Genomic DNA, 23,333 nt, shown 5'->3' on the forward strand with positions numbered 1-23,333 from the left:
GGCTAATTTGTTGCGCAATGTGCTAACCACTCCGCCACCGGGGCCGGCTGTACTCTGTGTGGGAGGGGGGGTACTACAGCTCTTCTACTGTAACCTTCTACTCTATTAGTTACTATTTTTTCCATATGTTTATACCTTTCTATCATTCTCTCTTCCCTTTTACACTTTTCATTCGAGTTTTCGTTCTTTCTTCATTTGTTTCATATTCTCTATCGTTCTGATTGTTTAGTATTCATTATGTCGCTCTGTTTAGGTTTCTTGTCCTCTTGTTCTTGTGTATATATCTCTCTTTTATGTTGGCTTACTCTATCCTTTACTCTGTCGCCATTTCTATCTCTCATTCTGTCGCCATTTCTATCTTTCACTCTGTCGCCATTTCTATCTTTCACTCTGTCGCCATTTCTATCTTTCACTCTGTCGTCATTTCTATCTTTCACTCTGTCGCCATTTCTATCTTTCACTCTGTCGCCATTTCTATCTTTCACTCTGTCGCCATTTCTATCTTTCATTCTGTCGCCATTTCTATCTTTCACTCTGCTGCCATTTCTATCTTTCATTCTGTCGCCATTTCTATCTTTCATTCTGTCGCCATTTCTATCTTTCATTCTGTCGCCATTTCTATCTTTCATTCTGTCGCCATTTCTATCTTTCATTCTGTCGCCATTTCTATCTTTCATTCTGTCGCCATTTCTATCTTTCATTCTGTCGCCATTTCTATCTTTCATTCTGTCGCCATTTCTATCTTTCATTCTGTCGCCATTTCTATCTTTCATTCTGTCGCCATTTCTATCTTTCACTCTGCTGCCATTTCTATCTTTCACTCTGTCGCCATTTCTATCTCTCATTCTGTCGCCATTTCTATCTTTCACTCTGTCGCCATTTCTATCTTTCACTCTGCTGCCATTTCTATCTTTCACTCTGCTGCCATTTCTATCTTTCACTCTGCTGCCATTTCTATCTTTCATTCTGTCGCCATTTCTATCTTTCATTCTGTCGCCATTTCTATCTTTCATTCTGTCGCCATTTCTATCTTTCATTCTGTCGCCATTTCTATCTTTCATTCTGTCGCCATTTCTATCTTTCATTCTGTCGCCATTTCTATCTTTCATTCTGTCGCCATTTCTATCTTTCACTCTGCTGCCATTTCTATCTTTCACTCTGTCGCCATTTCTATCTTTCATTCTGTCGGCATTTCTATCTTTCATTCTGTCGCCATTTCTATCTTTCATTCTGTCGCCATTTCTATCTTTCATTCTGTCGCCATTTCCACCTCTATTCTTACTCTCCATTTTCATCTCTCGCTCTTTCTCTCCGTTTTGCCTCTCGCTTTTCCTCTCTCGTTTTTTTTCTCTCTCTCTGTGGAGGCACATTGAATCCCAATGTAAGATGTAGATCCAGCCTCGATTAGCCTGTATGGTCATAAGGTTGACTTAAAACAGACTTTTGTTAATATCAGTGCCAGCCAGCATTCTCGCCACTAGATTTGGCAACACTGACAAGGCACACCAAGTCTGGAACGTGGTCATGATAAGAATCCAGAGTGTCTCCCCTATCTAGCAAGGCCTGCATGAGCGTCACCAAAAGGAACAAAAAAGCAAGACAGGCCCCTTGTCATAAAGAGGACATCAGACATGGACCAGTCTCTACGCTCCGCTACCTCAAGACATGTACTGCTTCGAGCGTAACAAGAATTCAAACGAAAAAGAAGCACGCGTGTCATTTGTTTAACTTAAAAATTACGCTTCCCTTTAATTGCAAATAAATTACTAGGTTCGGAATTGGTGAGCCGAACGTCACATATTAACTACACTAGTTTGCTCAACCACGTCACGTCAGTCTGTAACACCTGACAAATTGTTTAGCTATCAAACACGATATGTTGGCTCTTAAAATGCACGTGTATTGAATGAGTTAATAACTTACGCTCAGCTTAAGATACATTTTCAATGATTCAATAAAAAAAATCTTCTAATGTTAAGACTAGAGGGCGCTTTCGTGTACTGCAACATTTCTTGCAGAATTATAAAAAAGGAAAGACGAAACAATGAAGTAAAACATAGGACAATATGTAATACATTTCAAAACTGCAAACAGAGTTTACTTTCAAAAATGATCTGAGTGTTGGACACATGTGAAGGTATGTTTTCATTGTTGTCTGTAAACAAAATTAATAGATTAGATTACAAGAATGTACAATACGTACATGTACAATAACAATATAAGGTCTAAATCACCAACCCTGAGACCTTCTGTAAACAAACGGTCTCACCGATTCGATGTATCACTCCGCGTCAGCTGATCCATGACCGCAATCATCTGCTGTTACACTCATAGTTCGCCGCACCTATTCATTTTATATAAGAGCCTCTGAATGTGAGAACCCGCTCGCAAAACATCAGACGAATATGCAGCCGCATACATTGTTACTCTCCCGGTCATTCTCTCTTTCATAACCCTTAAAACTGCAGACACTGACACACCACTGCACTGGGATACCAACTTAACCACTTCATTTACTAGTTTCTCAGGATACTACTGACAGAACGTTACATAAATATTGAGTAGAATCTGTTTCTCACCCCTTTTCAAAGGCTGTCCTTGCTGGTGTTTTGAAAACAAGCTCGGAGTAAACGGAGACTTTCCCTCACGCATAGAACTCGGCATGTTATTTTTCTAAGGATAAGTCAGGCATATATTACTAAGTTGCACTACTTCCTTGCTGTTCACATGATTATTTTTAGAAAATAACCAATGTTATAAAATATCATTATGTACACAAATCTCTAAGCTCATTGAAAGTTACAATGCACATTACTACAAAATGTTCACACTTATCTTGCCTTCCCATGTCACCAAGTTATTTTACTTAGTGCACTATATTTGGCGGAACAAAAATCGTTATTAGGATGCTTGTCAGTGTTTCCAACCGCAATAAATTTACGAACTTTCTTTGTCTTGTTTTCATCATCATCATCAATATATTTATTGTACAGTAATGCATATGGCTCTTTATGCCCATTATATATTTTATTTACATAAGATACAATTTACATAAAATCTACAAACAAATTTCAAATACACTCCTATCTATATCATCCTTAGAAATATACATTACCATGTTATATCATTTTGTCTAAAAAAATGCAAGTAAAATATATTCAATTCGCATGCAAGAAAGAAGCCAAATTTATGGGAAATGATTACTGGTGCAAAGAGTTAACCATAAAGGTGAAGCAATAAGTAAAAAAAAAAAAAAAAAAGAAAGAGCATTGGGTTTAAAGTCAGACGTCATTTGCGGCAGCGTATCCTATACTACAAATTTGCCATTGTTTTACCTTACGTAATGAATCCTGTAACAACGCTGGATTTTCGTGTGGATTATTTTACTTCTATGAGTTTGCAATGCTTTCTGCATGCAGGTGGTTTTGTTTACAGAAGGTGTCAGGGTTTGTGATTTGAACTATGGATCTGTTCATTTGCAAGGGGTCGCCATGCGCATGCAACAGCTGTCACAAAAAATAATTGACTACCAAAATAACAAATCCAATATTCTTGACTTTGTCCTTTTTATTAAGATTAATTGAATCGCCCCCTACTTAGTTATAGTTTGAAATTAAGAAAATGCATATTTTTACTAAATGAAAAACCTCTACCACAAGGCCAGTTAAGATGAAAACTAAAGCTGTACTTTAACAAGAGATTTAGACTTGCTTTAATTACAATTATTAATACATGCTTCAGACTTTATCCTGGATGGGGAATGGCCACATTACTTTATTTAATATTTTTACAAAACTTGACGCACAGAACAATGTAATTCTTAACAAACAAATCTTAACTATGACCAGTGGCGGCGATTGGGTTCCAAAACGGGGGGAGGGGCAAAGGTAGTATATTCCCCATTGTAGATAAGGTTTAGCATATAGTGTGGGAGAAAAGTGGCAAAAAGTGGGGGGCAACTGTCCCCCTGGCCCCCACTAATCGCCGCCACTGACCACAACTCAATACAATTTTAGATTTCCATATATTCTATTTTATCAAATCCCAGTACAGGTATATAACAATGTAAATTCACTATACTGTAAAAAAATATCAAAAATTCTTGACCACAAGCATAATTTCTTGACTTTCTTGATCTGTCTGTTGATTTCTTGACTGGTAGAGCTCTAAACCTTGCTCTCTTAACCTAACCACATATGCACTATTACAACTAGGCGGAATTTTAAGTGAAATATATGCATATAAAGTAAATATTGTCCATGAATTAAGAAAGAATGCTACAACAGACATGAAAAGTAGTTCTCTGTAGTGAGGCACTTCCACTAATGGTACTCCGCTTGCATGTTTTAACCTGTTCAGACAAACTCTTATCTATCTCTCCTTTACACGCCTCTTCACTCATACCACTCGCGTGATTTAATTACTAACTATAATAATTATATTTACATGGTGGTTTATTGTAAGTAATAATGTAAATTTGCCTGTTCTTGGTTAACTTCCCACTGTTGTAACATCGTTATTCATGGAATATCAAAGTCAGTTTTTTGAACAGATATTCCTAAGTACTCCTTATGCTGTGAATATGGAATTTTTATTAAGTCCCCACCAGAGATATCGGGGCTCAAATTTTGAACAAAAAATGAAATACGGGCATTTTCAAAGAACTATAACTAAAGTAGGAAACCGGTAACAGAGCTAAAGTATTTTCTGCTAAAACATTGGCTGTATATCATTCCTATAAAAAAGATATAGCTCTGATATTACATTCTGTATATAACAACCCTGTTAAAAATAATCTTAAACTTTGTTTTGAAAAACGAATACTAGTTTTTGCCCTAAATTTCAGCTATTTGCTTATATATGGTAGAAAAGGAATAGCACATATATATATATATATATATATATATATATATATATATATATTTTGAAATGTACTTGAAACGATGGTATTTTTTACCCCAGATTTCTATAATTCTTCTTAGCTGAGTTATCATAATTATAGCAACTATCTGCAAATGCCAAAAAAATGCCGGAAGCCATAAAACAACAGTGGCTGCCATTTTTAAACGAAGTCAAATAAAAAGAAAATAATGCAGGTTTTGAACTACTCTTGCACAGGGGTTAAAAACAAACAAAGAAATAATTTTAATTAATGGTAAAGCAGCCAGTGCCGTATCTTTTGGTACAGATTAACTGCAATGAGTTAATTTAGTTTTCTGGAACAAATAAAAATACTTCTAAATCTAGTTTAAGATAATATTGCATCACAGAGCCATCTGTGGATCAGTCGCAGTACTAACATTATCCCTCGCTCGACACAGTCATACCACAAAATCCGGTTCGAATACGCGCGCCTGTCTTTGACCCGCATTCTGCATCATGAATTTTTCAGGTACCCTGAAAAAACATCCCGCCATGCATAAAACATTATTTCGCCCCTTTTTAAGCGGACACCTGAACAATTTTCTGTAATCGAACGAGCTTCTAACTGTTATATATGGCACCGGTTGAAAAACAATTTGCAACCGAAGGAAGCGGCAACATAAATAACATATGAAGATCGCTTACTTTGAAAATCTGTTCTGCCCACAAGAAGCATTAGGCCAATTATCGTGTGGTCTGAGAGCTTCCTGAATGATGCGTTAATGATATAATGGCCGTGTGTTGGTTTGTCGTGAGACGATTACTAATTTTTTTCTCCAACGGCGACAAGTGATACTAATTGTCGCACAATGTCCTCATGGTAATGTATTCTGATAACGGTAATGTCAGGAACAGGTTCCGACAGGTAACGTTTTGATGGAACGTCCACTGTAAGAGCGTTTTGCAGTGCCTCCTAGCGGTATGAAATGACTACTGCACTGCAATTGTATAGGGTCAGATACTGACAATTACTATTGTGAAAGATAATGTGGTAATCAATGTAGAAACTGTATTGAACTGAACAAGATGCATTAAACACTGAAATAGAACTGAACAAGATGCATTAAAGAATGAAATAGAACTTAACAAGATGCATTAAAGAGTGAAATAGAACTTAACAAGATGCATTAAAGAGTGAAATAGAACTAAACAAGATGCATTAAAGAGTGAAATAGAACTGAACAAGATGCATTAAAAAGTGAAATAGAACTAAACAAGATGCATTAAAGAATGAAATAGAACTGAACAAGATGCATTAAAGAGTGAAACTGAACAAATACAAGATGCATTAAAGAGTGAAATAGAACTGAACAAGATGCATTAAAAAGTGAAATAGAACTGAACAAGATGCATTAAAAAGTGAAATAGAACTGAACAAGATGCATTAAAGAATGAAATAGAACTGAACAAGATGCATTAAAGAGTGAAATAGAACTGAACAAGATGCATTAAAGAGTGAAATAGAACTGAACAAGATGCAATAAAGAGTGAAACTGAACTGAACAAGATGCATTAAAGAGTGAAATAGAACTGAACAAGATGCATTAAAGAGTGAAATAGAACTAAACAAGATGCATTAAAGAATAAAATAGAACTTAACAAGATGCATTAAAGAATGAAATAGAACTAAACAAGATGCATTAAAGAATGAAATAGAACTGAACAAGATGCATTAAAGAGTGAAATAGAACTAAACAAGATGCATTAAAGAGTGAAATAGAACTGAACAAATGCATTAAAGAGTGAAATAGAACTGAACAAATGCATTAAAGAGTGAAATAGAACTGAACAAGATGCATTAAAGAGTGAAATAGAACTGAACAAGCATTAAAGAGTGAAACAGAACTGAACACGTTGCATCGGAAAATCTGACTCATAACCTCAATAGTGGGATTGACTGACCTTTATCGGAAAACAGACGAATTATACAAAGCATGTGTGCTAATAATTTGTGCTGCTTTCCTACATTTCCGTCCACATAAAGCAAGCATTCCCGGAAAAAGAAGTTCCAAAATCTCTCGCCAAATGTCATATCAGACAGCCAGAATCGTGAATAGCAAGAGTATAGAGGCGAAATTTGGTGGATGGAAAGGCCTATCATATAACACAACGCAACATGAATTAAGAGACAGCAATCTACCAAAAGTGACAAGTACGTATGTAAACTATTTCAATTGGCCTGGCCTCTCTGACTATATCGTATTTGTATTGTTGTCGCACACAGTACTAATTAACGTCCCTCTTCTGTCATAATGGGCAATCACGGCGATTAAGAAGTGATGATGACTAGACGAACGGACTCTCACAAAACAGATCAGGATTCGAACCTGGAATTTCGGTAGTGTGATCCAAAGTTGGCAAATAAACGCGCTACTAATACAGTAAAACCTCGCTAAGCCGGATTTCGCTTAATTCGGACAGGAAAAAGGCCCAAAAAAAGCTGAATGCAAGGTTAAATGTGGCTAGAAGTCAACAAGAGAACTTCCCAAAGAAAAGGCAGTCAACCACTGATGAAATTCTGTTTCCCCCAGACTTTGTACTGTACTGTATTTAGGCCTATGCCCTTTAAATACACCGTAATAAACATGTTTTGTTGCTATAAACGGAGTTCTAATGCACTTTCTACTGTTCTTTTAGGTTATTTCAGTTAATCCGGACTTTCGTTAAACCGGTCAACTTATCCCCCCATTAGTTCGAATTAACGAGGTTTTACTGTACAGTCGATAAACTTCAAACCTGTGAAACAAAACTGTAGGAACGGAAACAGCTTGCAGCCTTGCATACCGATGAAAATATCACATTTTTGTTTGATTAGGTTTATTAACGTCGAATTTCTGCCACTTGGGCTCATCTTGAGATTGATTGTGAAAAGTAGGGCCAGGCTTTTGATGCAAATTCATCTTCTTTTTGGTAAGGCAGAAACGTTGCATAAGTAGGTAGGAACGTGTTTTACACGTAATTGAATAAATTAGGATGCACTTGCTAGGGCATTTTTTGCATTTTTTGGCCCATTTTGGAGTAAAGGTCATTTTTTAAACTTTTTAAACAGTTTAAGTCATTTTTTCGGCCTTTTAAAAGTCATCTTATGCATTTTTCTACATTTTGGTGAAAGAAGGGGCATTTTACATGCAAATGTAACCCTTTGAAGGGGAGAGGTTCCCGACTCTCGTCTCATTGTCTTCAGCGCAGTTCTGAACGATTGTCTTTGAAGAAACAATGAAATTTTATGCAGTATTGTTGATACAAGCTGTTGTGTAACAATTCAGCTCAAACAATTTGATTTCCCCCTCTATCAGTAAATACATTGTCGCCGAACGGATTATTGTTCAAAATTCCTTCATAGTTGCACTCCATGGAATTAAAAGTGACTTAACAGCAAGTGATATTGTTCATTTCAAGTACGCTCCTCTTGCGTCGGTGGAAGTCGAGATAAATTTTTCATGTACAAGGCTCTCTTGTCCAAAAACCGACAATCGTTTACTGTTGAAAATTTGCATATGATTTTCGTTGTCTACTGCAACTCGGTACTTAAAAGTTCAAAAGATGACAAAAAGTGAACTTTCTTACTTGTACTGCCATACGCAATGAACATGTGATAGATACTGTAACGTTAATTTGTAATTTGAATTTCTCTTGGTAGTTTATAAATTTGTTTTACAAATCTTTCAGAATTTTTAGATCATTTTTCTAAGTTTATAGGACATTTTCTTGCATGTATTAGGTCATAAATGCATTTTTTAAAGGTCATTTCTTGGCAATTTTAAGGTCATCAAAACCCTAGCCCTAGTCATAAGATAAAAAGGATTAAGTGGCAGTGACAAACATGTACGGCCTACACAACATAAGCGGCTATGAGTCCAGACGCCAGTGTGGACAACGTTGAAGTAACGTTGGCATTTGTGTGCCTTTCGAACGACTTACATCCAGTCATATAGTTCTGCGCAGGCTAATTTCATTGATTAATTGGTTTGGTTTCTTTTCAGGGTGGATAAATATCAGGTTTTATCATATTTATAGATACGAGGTGTGACTAGAAAGAAACCGGACTGTTGCTACAAAATCTTTTATTGGTTATTTTGTACAATACGAAAATTATCCCCTTCAAAGTAGAGTCCAGCACAGATATTTCTGCCGTGCGATGCGCGACAGAACTAAAGAAGCAGTGTTGCTAATGGAGCAGATAGAAAAATCGCTGCAGTGCGCCGATGCACAGCTGTTACGTACAACAAGGAAATTAGAGAATTCAGGTCTATCTAACGTTGAGTTTTAAACGTCATGCATTATACCAGGACTAGGATTAATATGTACTAACAAGTGGCTTTGTATGTAGCTACATACATATGGACTAAAAATTCGCAAAATATGAACTAACACATACGTAAAATTACCAAAAATGTTGCAAAGAAGACTTCTTCATACGATTCCTTATTTGAGTGATTTCAAACAAAATAAAAAAATATTATTTTTCATTGCATTAATGCACTGGTGGCGTTCTAACTGTTCACTCCCAAAACCCGTATACACTGGTACGGAACTGCAACGGCAGATAACAACATGCCAACGTGTTAAACCGCGACAATTGGACCACAACACTCCTCCTCAAGCAGTATTATTATTTCCTCTCTGTGATCGGCGAAAGTCGGTTGCCTTTGTTCTACATTTACAAACGATGCCGGCTTCCACAACAATAACAAGTACATAAGCTGCACGGCTTTTTCTTTTGCTATGAACCAGGGCTGGCGCTAGTCACTTTGCCTCCCTGGGCGGTGGCGGTAGATGCCGCTCCATTTCGACCCCCCCCCCCCCCCGCCATTACGCAGCAACGGGAAATTGAAAATCAATATATTCCTAAGTAAAACATCAAAATATAAAATAAATAATGAGACTTCTTATGCTATTTCAATACTATTAAGCGCAAAAGAATATCTCGCTCGACCACAGTTTTCAATAGGCTTATTTTTTTCTTCTCTTCAAATTTTGCCGCCCTGGCCGGTGGCACGGTTCGCCCTCCCTTTCCGCCGGCCCTGCTATGAACTTGGTCACCCATCAAAGCATGGCAATTTTAACACAGAAAACAATATGCATCGCATTAAGCAGCAAAAATGACAGCCTCCTCTTCCTCCACCTAAATCATATCTTTCGCAGCAAACGTCGCAAACTCTCTTGACTTCCCGCAAAATGTATGTCCGCCTGTAATTTGACATGCAATTTTTTCAATGTCGGCACTTCATTTTCACGCAGAGCGTAGTCGTATATGCGCCTACGGATAACGTTTTCATCGAAAGCGTCCACTGACGATTTGGTCGCTGGTCTTTGTCGCTCTTTCCCGGGAGTGTGGAATGATGTGGAGGGGCCTTCTGACATCTCAAGAGATTGTCTTTCGTTCATGATAGCCCTGATTGTTCGTTCAGAACTTCAGTCGCAGCCGCTGCTCTCTTGCCAAAATGCTGTATTTGGATGCTAACACCTTGACTGGCTTCCTCCTTCATGAACTCGTGAACGTTGCTTAGAATTTCCCGAGCTTGGCTATGCAAGGTTTGATTTCAACTTTGACAGAACTGGAGGCATTATGGAATTTAACGTTCATTAACAAACACACACTTTCACATACACACACGTAATACACGCACACAACGTCAAACCGGTAAAATACTTAGTATGAAATAAAAATATGGTGCTTCCAATCCAACAAAACTCACCGTCATTTTACCTGCCTTTCCCCTTCCGTGACAGAAATAGTGCTTCATTATTACAGTTGGCAACACTAATTACTAGCTAATCAATGAGCATGCACTGCATAAAAGAAGCAACCACTACGCCGTGCTATATTGCCACATTACCGTCCCTGCCGAACGGTGTGAACCGCGAGCTGGAGCGCTATTCAATTGTTTTCAATGATGTTTGCGCGAGTGTGTCCAGGAATGGAATGACAATATGGCAACAATAGCGAAGGTTGTAGAGCAGGGTAGAACACGTGATACTAAGAGAGAGGGAGACGAAACGAAAATTGGTATCTACGGAACGGCAAATTTATGTGTGTTGTACTCTACTCCCCTGCACTATCGATACACCGCTCCATACGAATCTTCCATTGCTGGAAGCAGTGCTGGAAATCATTTTCTGAAACCATGTTCATGACCTCCGTCGCTTTTCTTTTCACAGATCCTACGGTCGTAAATCTGGTTCCTTTCAGTGCTAATTTGACCTTTGGGAATAAAAAAAAGTCACACGGCGTGAGATCCGGCGAATAGGGTGGATGTTCTAACACTGGGATCCCAGGATTGGCCAAAAAAGCCTTGACTGACAATGCCGTGTGGGCAGGAGCATTGTCCTGATGAAGAATCCATTACTTGCTTTTCCACAAATCAGGTCGTCATCTTCTTACTCGCTCACAAAGGGTCGTCAGCACAGTAATGAAATAATGTTGATTGACAGTTTGACCTTCGCTACCCAATTCGAATCAATTCACCGACATTTGCAATGCTTTTTGACGTGCAAGGCCGTCCAGGACGCGAGTCGTCCGCGATCACTTCTCGTCCCTCTTTAAACCTTTCAAACCCCTCAAACACTTGCGCGTGTGTGATAAACACTCATGTCCGTACACTTCCTTCAACAAACCATAAGTTTCTGTGGCGGATTTTCCGAGTTTCATAAGAAACTTCACATTGATACGCTGTTCCACTTTCACACTTAACATTTTTCCTACGGAGCACAGATGTACGGTTCACTTCGTCCACAAGCTACAGCGGAACTGAGCACTGCGCACCCTGGGAAATCACACAGTCGATAGGCAGGATATCAGGTTATACACTCATGCACCGCTTGACCTTGACGCGCTTGCCGTTTGTCAACAGCAATATCAATCCGGTTTTTTTCTAGCCACACCTCGTATACGGTTTTTATAGATAGGCTTTTTCTAGTAAACTGCTCTGTAAAATATTTGAACAGTTTGATTAAAGCAAATTAAAAATTATATGCAAATATACATTTTTCTGTTTCTGAACCTACTATGGAAATGTTTGCTGGGTGTGTTAATGAAACTAGAATGTGTAATTTCACTACCTTTCCTTCCAGTGAAAATAAAATATTCTGGATGCACTCTATAATTGTAACTTAAAATCTTTTTTAAAGTCTTTGTAGCCAGGCACGTATTTAGAAATATATTTCGGAGGGAGTCCGAATCAAGTGTCTGTCCAATAATAATAATAACAACAATAATAATATAAATATTTAAATTAAAATAACTATGTTATAACTCAATTAAATATTAATTAAAATCTGCAAATTTATTAATATTGCATTTTTATTATTATATGAATACGAAAAAAGATAATGACGTAAACTGCTCCAATTGGTTATGGATTTGCCTTTACCTTGCAATCTTGCAATAAACGAGAGATTATTTTCTCGCAACTTCCAGCCACTAACAAATGTCTTTCTAATTAATAACTCAGTTAAATCACTTGACGTGATTATTTGTACAACCCATCATGGAAGTACAGCACCACATTTCAACCTGGTGGCGGAAAATTGAACTTTTTCTTTTTTATCGCCATCCTCTTCCGCATGGTCTGCATAGTGGATTCACCAAATTTCAGAGTTCTACGATGCCTCGAACAGGCTACAGAGGACTCTGAGTTGGGTAACTATAAAGCTGGCCATCCGGTATATAAACGAAATGTAGAAATAAATATATGAGAAAGATTGGTAAACGTGGTAACATGGACAATAGCGCACCGTGCTAACCACTCCGCCACGGAGGTCGGCACAGGCTTTCTTGCAAGATGGTAGAGGGAGATTATTTCCATAACATATTTGGCTGTTATGCATTTGAAGCTTCGGAACGAGTCACAACTCTCGAGCAGCCAATCAACGAAGCGAGCCACTGACGTCATCTCAACCCAGAACCTATCGCTAAGCCCCTGCTCAGGCTCTACACGCCCACCAGGCTCACTAGACAGACTCGCGTAGTCCGCTGGAGATGTTCCGAAAGTAATTCGACTCTACTGATTCATTTCTCTTCATAGGCGCGTCCAGTTCGCTGCACTTTTCAATTCACTCTGCACTCAAGCGTCTATTTGGTTACACGATGCAACACCGACTTCGTTGATTTGGTGCATCCGCCGTTTGCACTACGTTCTCGTGCGGTGTATGGTGACGTGGTGCGTGCTACCTAATCAAATTAACACTTAAAGCAGCAGACATGCATTTGTTGAATCTTCTGAACTTCAACACCGCTATCAGTCTACTTGGGGTGCGTTCCGAAAGTCTTAACGAAACGAACGCATTCAACGAAAATAACTGGACTCGTGAATCTTGTGAAACCAGTTATTTTACAGACTTACGGGACACTCTAGGCGAAAGCACAGGCGCAGCGTTTTGTTTAGAGACAGTGTTGCCGCATGAAGGGAAATTTCCCTTTTGCAGGGAAATTCGGACCGAAATTTTAGCCAAAAGGGAGAAGGGAATTTCGATTAAAAATACCACAATTGCTGGGAAACTTTAAGGTCATCTGACTACATTATTACAGTTTATGTTAATTTAGAGTTTCATATCCACATTTTGATGTTATTTGCTTATTTTGCTATTCCAACTTGTTTCTGCTCCTTTAAGTTTATTGTACGTTGCTTTTATACATCTTTGGATAAATAGTAACGATCAGGATTAACGATTAAATGAATTCCTGACTAGGATTCAAACCTGGGACATCTGGTCAGGAAGTGATGAAAGTAAAATGTGAAATTTTTAAAAAATATTTTTTTATCAAACGAATAACGAATTCAATGGAATACTTACCTACGTACTATTACTGCTTCCACCACCACCACCACCACTAATAATGCTGCTGCTACTACTACTTATTATTATTATATAATTTGCGTAGGTGAAGGGAAAAATTGATCCAAAAGGGGAAATTTTGCCCCTTGGAAAGGGAAATTGTGCTCTCATATTGTGGCAACACTGTTTAGAAGGAATGTCCTTTTGGCAAAAATAAACTCTACTGTTGACACTGTTACTCATTTTAATCACATTGTAAGAACGGTGAAGGCATACTCATCTCGCGCATGTTGCTTCATATCGGTGTCTTAAAATTATAATACATTTTCCGAACTAGTGCAGTTTGAATCCATCAGCACGCGCGTTGTCTGTAGGCAGCAGACGATTCTCACAGAACAAACAAGCCTCCTGGTCCTTGCGTTTGGTGTACCTCGTTCTTGCACGAAACGCACGGAATGCGACATTTGGGACAGCATAATGAAACTCACGAAACGCACGGAAGCACTTATGGGACAGCCAGTTGCCATAACTCGTTTAACGCGTTAAACTCGTGCGACTTTCGGAACGGGTCCTTGGTTGAACGTCATTTCTTTGCAACAGCGAGAGACCGGGATACACCTGCACTACACCTGGTGTCAAAAAATTGCAACGAACTGGCTCATATATTTCGACTTGTCCACGACCAAACGTATTTACGTTTCCAACCGAAAATCTCTGCGACCGTTGAAAGCAAATCCGGCAGGTGAAAAATTCCAGCCATGCGTCACGGCCGAGAGCCGTCTGCGAGGGAGGGAAGCTGCCATAATTATTACGTTACCCCTTCCTCCCCCCTCCCGCCCCCATTGAGCCATGAGATCATGCCCCACGGGTAACGGGTTCATCAACGATGCACACCTACGCGGCCAAAACAGTGTTGAATGGGACATGAGATTTGACTGTGAAATGAAGCCCCGCCTAGCTGAATGAATCACTCGTTGACGAACATATGGTTCTCTTTACAGAACACATGCGCAGTCCCACTGTTCATATGAACGTGCAAGCATCAGGCTGTAATGCGGTAATAATTGAACGATGACGCAGAGCTAGATATTGGCTCACGCCCCCTACATGCGTCTAGTGTTCGAATCCAATATGACGGTTCTACAGAACTTCTCCCAGATCTGGATTTATATTTGAATCGTTTTATTTCAGAAACCGCCAAAAATAACGTTTGTGAGAAGTAAAGTGCTTCCCTGTGCTTTGCGCCACGCCATGAAGGCGTATAGGGGGTGTGATCAGCACCACACCCCTGGCCCCCTTTACCCACCAGAGTTTCCTCCAGGTATCCACTTTATACGACTCTGCGTGGGTGCCAGAGTCGCTTGAACAGGTGGAAAAAATCCCGGTTCTCCCCCACCGGGGATCGAACCCGTGTTTCTTGCATGGTAGTTCAGGCGCCCTAACGACTTTAAGGAATACCCCTATGCGGTAGTATCCCACGTCACTCACCATATTATCAACTTTCACACGTATCAATTTTTACTATATTCTCGGCTTTTCTCATTACGGACAAACACAAACATCCATGACCTAGCCGAGATTCGAACCCGGAACCCCTGGCTTCGTAGCGCGCTGGGCTGACCCCTCCGCCACGGAGGTTGACTAACGACTGAGCTACCGTCTCGCATAATATTTGAGCGCAGTAAAACAAATTGTCAAACCTGAAGTCCCATTATCCAAACACTTACACATAGATATTGGCAGTGGGAGAATAAATACTTTTCTAATTTTCACTTGGGGGTTGTTTTTGCAAAAAAATCGCTTTTATACATTATCTGCGCGATTTAACAATGCTCATCTGTTTGATTAATTGATTGAGTTGGTGGTTTAAGTCCACTTTATACACAGTAAGGCTAATCGGGACTGGACCTACAGTTTAAAGTGGGATCCGAACCACCATGTGCCTCCACCGGGTATCGAACCCGGGACCCCTTGATTACAAGGCGACGACGCTACCACTGCGCCATCGGGGAGGCCCAATGCTCATGTGTTATTATCTTGTTTTGCGAAGGGAAAATCTAAGCGAATCACAAACAAGACTTTTGATCTTTTTAATTCATGAAATAGATGACACCGAGCGTGAAGAAAATTAAAAACAAAATTGAAAACAGAAATATGTTGTTTTCTTCAGAATAACGTGAGGTAAACTTCAAGGGAACAACAGAATAAAATCTTCCACGTTAAAAGATGAAAATTTTATCTGTAAAGAACCAAATAGCTAGTATATTAACGGTCCTAATCTTCTTCATAGTCCGAGTTGAAGCATTCAGCATTTGTTGTTGGCCACAGCCTGGGGCGCCGACTTGTCAAAATTATTGGGGGGCTCCGATCACTGAAATAAATAAATGAATTACTCACTCCCTCCATTTTTTAAAAATAAAAATTACGTCTTCGTATAGCAAATATATTATATTCCTCATGCAAATGAAATGTAACATGTTAGAAAATGTTTCAAAGTCTCCTTATGTCTTTTGTGTTTGCTCATTTGTTTTTTTAGATAACAATTAACATTTTTATTTAAAAGTAGGCTATGTATTTACATTAAGAGGCCAACATAACAGTTTTATGCCGGCCTCGGTAGCCGAGCGTGTTGAGTGGTCGACTCAACTCGCTTTGATCCGGAGGTCTCGGGTTCGAGTCCCGGCGAGGGCATGGGTGTGTCTTAAGGTCCGCAACAGACTTGTAGAGAAAGGACATGTGACGGGTGCAAATAACCTTAGTGTTGACGTACCCATAAAAATAACGAATGTTTACAGTAAATCGCAGTAAAATTAGTTTTACTTTTTTGTTCTTGCTACAATATTTTACTTTTTTAATTTAATTTTGCAAAAATAAATAAACACATAGCACGCCGTGCTTTAGTAATAATGCCTTTGATCATAGCCGTTCCCGCTTTCACAATACAGACTTTTCATAAGCTTTCCTTTACTGCAAGCCAGTGTTAAATAAACTCAAAGACTTTAGAATTATTTTCCCCTTATTCTTTGGATTAGAGGAAGAGATTTCGAGGATAACTAAATATCGTACATATCAATATTGACTGAAAGTCTTGTTTACGACCTTAAATTGTTCAGAATTCACTAAACAACATACTGGTATAATTATCATATTAATTCGTTATTTTGAAACTCTTTTTAGTAAAAATGTTAACAATACTCATAATTATATACTTACTATTAATAACTCATGTGTTTTGCTGTCTCCGGTCATAGCCCCCCCCCCCCCAAAGTTGATGGTTTAGCGGTCTCAGCCCCCCAAAGTTGATGGTCTAGAACATTTCAAATGTGTATTTAAAGTTAAGTTCATATGGCACAATTCAGAGTAAACTTTACAAGAGAAGCAAAATAATACATAAGATCATCTTAAGCAAAATTATTTGAGGGGCTCTACCCCCATATCATGAACATTGGGGGGGAGGGCCTCGAGCACCCCCAAGCCCCATGGAGTCTGCGCCTATGGCCACAGCAGAATGTTGTCGTAGAAGCTCTCATATCCGTATGTGTAATCCAACAACTTAGGAATATCATCTAGTTTCTTCCTGTTTATGGGGACCTTTCCTGCTGGGTAAGCTTTTGCTGAGGAGGAACTTTCGTCTTCCGCAAAGTGAACGTTGAGGAAGTGAGCCCGTCGAAGAAGTGCTGATCAACAACTTTTCCCTTAGCTCTCTTGCTGAAGTAGAAGTGGTGCTTCAAGAATACCTTGAAAGGTAGCCGTTGTTCCTTCGGTATACCTCTTCGTGATGTTTCATCGGAGTTGGTTGCTTTCTTGTATGAGTGAGGCCAACTGAATTTACGTATTTACTACAGAAAACGTCTAAGTCGCGGCGCTCGAGGGGTTTCTGCAGTAAACGGACATTTCAAGGCCTCTTGCCCGCGTTACGTACTCGGTCATAATGAGCTGTTTTTGCATCAAACGATTCGTCTTGGCAAGGGCTATATGAAACTGTAAATATATAGTTTTCGCCAGAATTGGGGGATAGGGGAGTTGCTGTAATAAACGATTCATTTCCAATCAGGTTTGGCATTTTCCAAGCAAAAAAAAACAAAAAAAAAACTAAGAATGGGCAGAATTTTTTTGAAGGAAAATATCGAGTTTCTCCCAGGATACTTTTTCTGTTTTTTTTTTCAGAAAATGATAGAAAATATGTTGTAAGTGCAGTGGCGACAATTGAGTTTCAAAACTAAGGGGGCAAAGTGTCGAAACTGAGCGGGGGGGGGGGCAAGGACAGTTTACTTTCCCTTGGTAGATAAGATTTAGCATAGGGCAGGGGCAAAAGTGGCAAAAAGTGATGGGCAACTGCCCCCACGCCCCCCCCTTAATCGCCGCCACTGTATAACTGTGTTATTATTTAACATTATTCTTTGAAATCTATAACACGTCCTCTTTCCAGATATGCAATACGTTACATTTTATGCAAATTTTCTCACGTTCATTTTTATTCTGTTAGCATTCCTAAATGTTACTGAAAACATATTTTGGTAATTATGCGATATAGCCCGAACACCTCTCACTCGTTTATTTCGTTAATTTTATCATTGATACTTACCTATTCTGCATTGCGAAAGATTCTTTAAGGTGAAGTTATGCCTTTTCCCATAAAATAGTGTCAACTTTTCATATTACGAGTCATTATTTGTCTTCCTTGTTCCGCTTGGGTAACAGACAATATGGCGTGCACTCGTCATGGATCATCGCGCGTCGTGCTTGTGTTTTGTCGATTTGGAGTGGGTATGCAGTGTTTCAACCTTCTTCACCGAAAAATACCTACTTTCGTGTTCATTATGTCATCACAAACCATTGACGGATAGCCCCCCAAAAAAACATTCACGATAGCCCCACGAACCATTGCCGGATAGTCCCAAAAACCATTCACGATAGCCCCACGGACCATTTCCGGCAAGGTTAGGTTAGGTTGGGTTAGGTTAGGTAAGCAGTTAAAAAAATTCTCGTAAAAAAAGGGGGGGCACGTTTGCAATCACTGGCGAGACCGCGAGACTTTCGACGCTCGCGCCATCTGCAGGTACATAATGGAAACAACGGCATAATGTTGTCGCTTTACAGAAAAATGCAAGTTCCTTACATAAAATGTGATTATTTCTTGTTCTGCAGCATTCTATGGTGAAGTTTTCAGTTTCCGCGAAAGAAAATACCTCGAAGAACTTCGACAATGCTACAGAAACTGATTTCAGTAAGTAGTTTCTCCTGTAAATTTGAAGAAATCCGTTCGGGCGATATCGCATATTTACCCATATTTTGAATAAGTACATAATTAATCAAAATAACCTAAAAACTTCGTACTTAGGAACAAAATCGTCCTGCAAAATTACAAGCGGAATCCTCGTAAACAATTTTCACAATGTGCATGTAAATTAGTCAATGTTATTCTCGTGAGCATAAACAAAAGCGCAACGTAATTCGACACGAGTACAAGTTAAATTTAGCAACAAAGAAAAGCGGATATCTAGTAGCGGTTAACACGCACACGAGACGCGGTGCAATTATAGGCCGTCGTTCATTCACAATAGAATATTATAGTGAACGGCGGGCTAGGTACTTCACCCGTCTTACTGTACGGTAGTTATACAGTGAGATTACTTTCGTAACATCTCTGGGCGTTCTGCATTGAGAGCGAGTCAAAAGATTCGAAGCCTCCAATCAAGGAGCGAGCCGCTGACGTCATCTCAACCCAGCACCTATCGCTAACTATCCCGCTCTACACTGTTGGACTCGCACAGGAAGCTGGAGATGTTTTGAAAGTAATCGGACTATACCACGGACAAGTGGCGGTGATTAGGGGGCAGACCCCCCCCCACTTTTGCCCTCGTACTATGCTAAACCTTATATACCAAGGGAAAATAAACTCTCCTTGCCCCCCCTCAGTTTTGCACCCCAATTGCCGCCACTGCCACAGACTGTGCCCGTCGCTTGTCCGGAAATGATTAAATGTGTGATAGGTATCTTTAATGTTTTGTTATTTAATGAACATTCCTTGTACCCATTTAGTATGTTTAGTAATAGAAGAGTTTTACATGTGACCACGCAAAGCTAATCAGAAGGCCGGAAAACAACACCTAGTTTGATCTTTTGTCCACTTTATGCACAGAGACTAATCGGGAATGGACCTACAGTTTTAAAGTGGGATTCGAATCACTGTGCAAAGTGCCTCCACCGGGTACCGAACCCGGGACCCATTGATTTCAAGGCGACGACGAACAACAGCTAGAATTTAGCACAGGTAACCACCGCCCCTCAAAGAGTTACCTAACCAGATCTATGAACACAAGCCGTTGTTTTCCGATGTGCTGATTCGCGTTGCTGGTCATACTGTAGGCTCATATGTATTGTATTTGTAGCAATTACGAAGCGAATTAATTTGTGCCCGCAGATGTTAAGGATAAAAAGGGGTATATCGAAGGTTCGAAGCGTCAAAACGAGGCGTGAATGAGGGAAAAGTTACTAAGGAGCGTTGTCCTTTAATGACCTATACATGCAGTAACATATTTTTTATATATTCTCTCCCTCTCTCTCTCTCTCTCTCTCTCTCTCTCTCTCTCTCTGTGTGTGTGTGTGTGTGTGTGTGTGTGTCAGATTAGTAATCAACTTTGAAAAATCGCTTCCAAGGATGTAGAGAAATTTACTCTCTCTTGAATAGTCTGGTTTCTTATTAGTAACAGTCAGTGATGTGCAGTAGACTATAAGTTTACGTCTACATGCGTTGTCTACGCGTAGATTACATTGGGTTGTAGTTTACATAGACTACGTAGACAATCTAAAGTGCGTTAAAATTAATTTTCAAGAGTTTCATGAAGGGAAAGTGACATTTTCAACCATATTGGTTCCTAACGAAATGAAAAGAATGCTATTTACAACAATGGAAGAAGATAAATAGTATGCAAAAAACAACAACAGATGGCAGTCGTGAGGCAAGAGTGGTCTTCTTCCCATAAAACACTAGAATATTTCCTATATTAGGTTTCTTCCTAGGTGAAATTGTTCGAATTTGGAAGAAAGAGTATGAAAAGTTCTCTTCACACATCAGCAACTGATACGCAGTATAATTCTCTTTTAATTCCACGGCGTTCTTTGCTAAGTTATTACCTTTCGCCATGTTGTTTACATAGATTACGTAAAATACGTGTATAAAATAGTCTATGTGTAGAATGTAGACTATCGTTGTTTACGGGTAGACGCACATCACTGGTAGCAGTGCCCATTCCGACGAAATTGAAATAAATGCACCCCTGCTGCAGTCTTCGTCTTGAGTTGGGAATCATTATTATTCACTGTATGAATGAATTAACTTCTCATCTCTATTTTTCAAAGCTTTCATTAACTCGAGCTTATAATTTATTGTAACATAAAACTTCTTAGAATATTGATAAAGCAGCAGTAGCTAGACTTCCAGTTTTCTCTTGAAAATATACCTGTGTAAGTGTGTGTCGAATTGTACAGATAATCAATTCATAGCCATTAAAAGTACATTACTGCTATTATTATTTATATTATAAAATTTAATTTGTATTTTTGTTACTTAGCGTCTCTTTTCTGCCACTTCTTGCTAATCTCGATGATGATTATATGATTTGATGTTTTTTTAAGTCCACTTTATGCGCAGGAAGGCTAATCGGAACTGGACCTACAGTTTAAAGTGGGATCCGAATCTCCACCGGGTATCGAACCCGGGACCCCTTGATTACAAGACGACGAGGCTACCACTGCGCCATCGGGGAGGCCCGATGATTAGATGAATAGACACTCACAAGTGCACAGGTCGGGATTCGAACCGGGAAACTTCGGTGACGAGATACGAACCACCGAGCCGCAGATGAAGTGTTTATATATCTTACAACATTTTATAATAAATATTTCCGACATTATTTGAAAAACATTGAAAAAAATGTTAAAATCAATTAATGGGATGAAGATTGAGTAGAGGTGTTGGTTTGGCTTCGAAAAACAGGGCATTCTTGTAGTACGAGATGATTGAGAAACACTGTGCTCTAGGAATAACCTCGAAAGCAAAATTGAAAATTGGAATAAGCGCACACGATGAGAACTCGAACAAGGAACTATGGGTGACGAGAAGCTACCGAGACCAGTTTGCGGTATGTAAAAAAGTCACACACACCCTCCTCCGGTGAGTCATGGAGCGACTGGGGGGGGGGGGCAAATAATTCTCAATCGTGACAATCTACTAGGCACTCGAAACATCATAAAATGTGCCTACTATTTACTTACATTATCACAGGAGATATATATTCTCTGCGACAAGGTTTGACGACCATCGTCTTTCCTACATCAAGCAAAATCACAAACAAGTCTGGAGGTTGACGAACAACCTACAAAGGAGGTGTTGCACGTGTGGTACTACTTCCCAGGCTCGTTCAAGTCCACTTTGGCCAACCGAGCCAGGCCGTATACATTCGAGGAGAAGCCGAATTACAGTGCAAGTGTTCGAACGGGTATCACACAGTTCTGATCTCCCCTGTACGTCTACTGACGTTATCACAGAATGCCTTCGATGTTAGATTACGTCTCTTAGCATGAATACACCTGCAATATTTCGATGCTTGGTTAAAAAAAAGTATTATTTATGCTAAGAGAACCAAACCTGACAACGAGAACATTTATCGTGACGTCACTAGACGAGAGAATTAAAGCATGTTCGAACCCGACACGTCTTGATTACAAGGCGTGGCAACACTTTCAGATGTCACTGTGGTTTCTGCAGCGGGATGGAGAGGGACGTCAAACCTTGTCAAGGAGAATATTCAGTCACTAACACTGTGCCTTTTAAAAAATGGGGGAAATTGGATTTATACACCTTCAGATGTCACTGTGGTTTCTGCAGTAAGCTGGATGGGGAGGAACGTCAAATCTTGCGAAGGAGAATATTCGAATGTCACTATATTTGCAGGGATGTCAAACCTTGTCAAGAAGAATATTCGATTATTACTATTTTAGCGGGGATGCCAAACCTTCCCAAGGAGTATACTTAGTCACTACTATTTTTTAAAGAGAAAAATAGTTGAATTTGTACTTACCCTGCGGCCCTCAGTGGACCTGGTGGCGGCGCTAGAAGTCTTGTCTGCTGGGGCCAGCCTGGCGGTCATGGCTCAACACTCATCACTCAGCAAGAAACTCAAGTCTGTCCGGCAGCGCGAGAAAAGCGCCACCAAGCGTCGAAAACTGGAAGCTCGAACCTCTACCGACTTCCTCACCGGAGGAACACTCGCGCTTCACTGCGAAGCATCGCCTACCTCGGCTCGCGGCACGCGTGTGACCACGTGATCAGCGTCGGCCAATGGGGAGAGCGCGAGGCACGGTCGCGTGCCGGCGGCTCTGTCTCCCGTCCCTCGCTTTCCCCGCTGCACGCTCCGGCTCAACACTGCCGTTTGTCGTACGCCTACGAGAATCAGCGGGTGCGCCGGGCTTCATGGGAAAAAGGTCACCTTCCACGCAACCTGTTCGTTCCGTAGACCAGCGCCACCCACGCCCGCCCCTTCCCTCGCAATTATTCACCTCCACGAAAGAAAAGCGAGGATAAAGAAAGGGAAGCACACGGGAAAAGAGAAAAGTTCCATCCTCAAATG

General features: G+C 39.8%; 1 protein-coding gene across 1 annotated transcript in view; it reads right to left on the reverse strand.

Annotated features, from left to right (window-relative positions):
• The window catches only part of LOC145981286 (protein deadpan-like), a 69,824-nt gene extending 46,853 nt beyond the window's left edge, over positions 1-22,971 (reverse strand). The window contains exon 1 of the mRNA XM_083114461.1: positions 22,785-22,971. Within this exon, the coding sequence (XP_082970587.1) occupies positions 22,785-22,853 (69 nt within the window). The 5' untranslated portion in view covers positions 22,854-22,971. The remainder of the gene's footprint in view (positions 1-22,784) is intronic.
• Positions 22,972-23,333: the final 362 nt, after the last annotated feature.

This window comes from Lepisma saccharinum, chromosome 29 (assembly GCF_977018435.1).
Source record: "Lepisma saccharinum chromosome 29, izLepSacc3.1, whole genome shotgun sequence".
Classification (NCBI taxonomy): Eukaryota; Metazoa; Arthropoda; class Insecta; order Zygentoma; family Lepismatidae; genus Lepisma; species Lepisma saccharinum.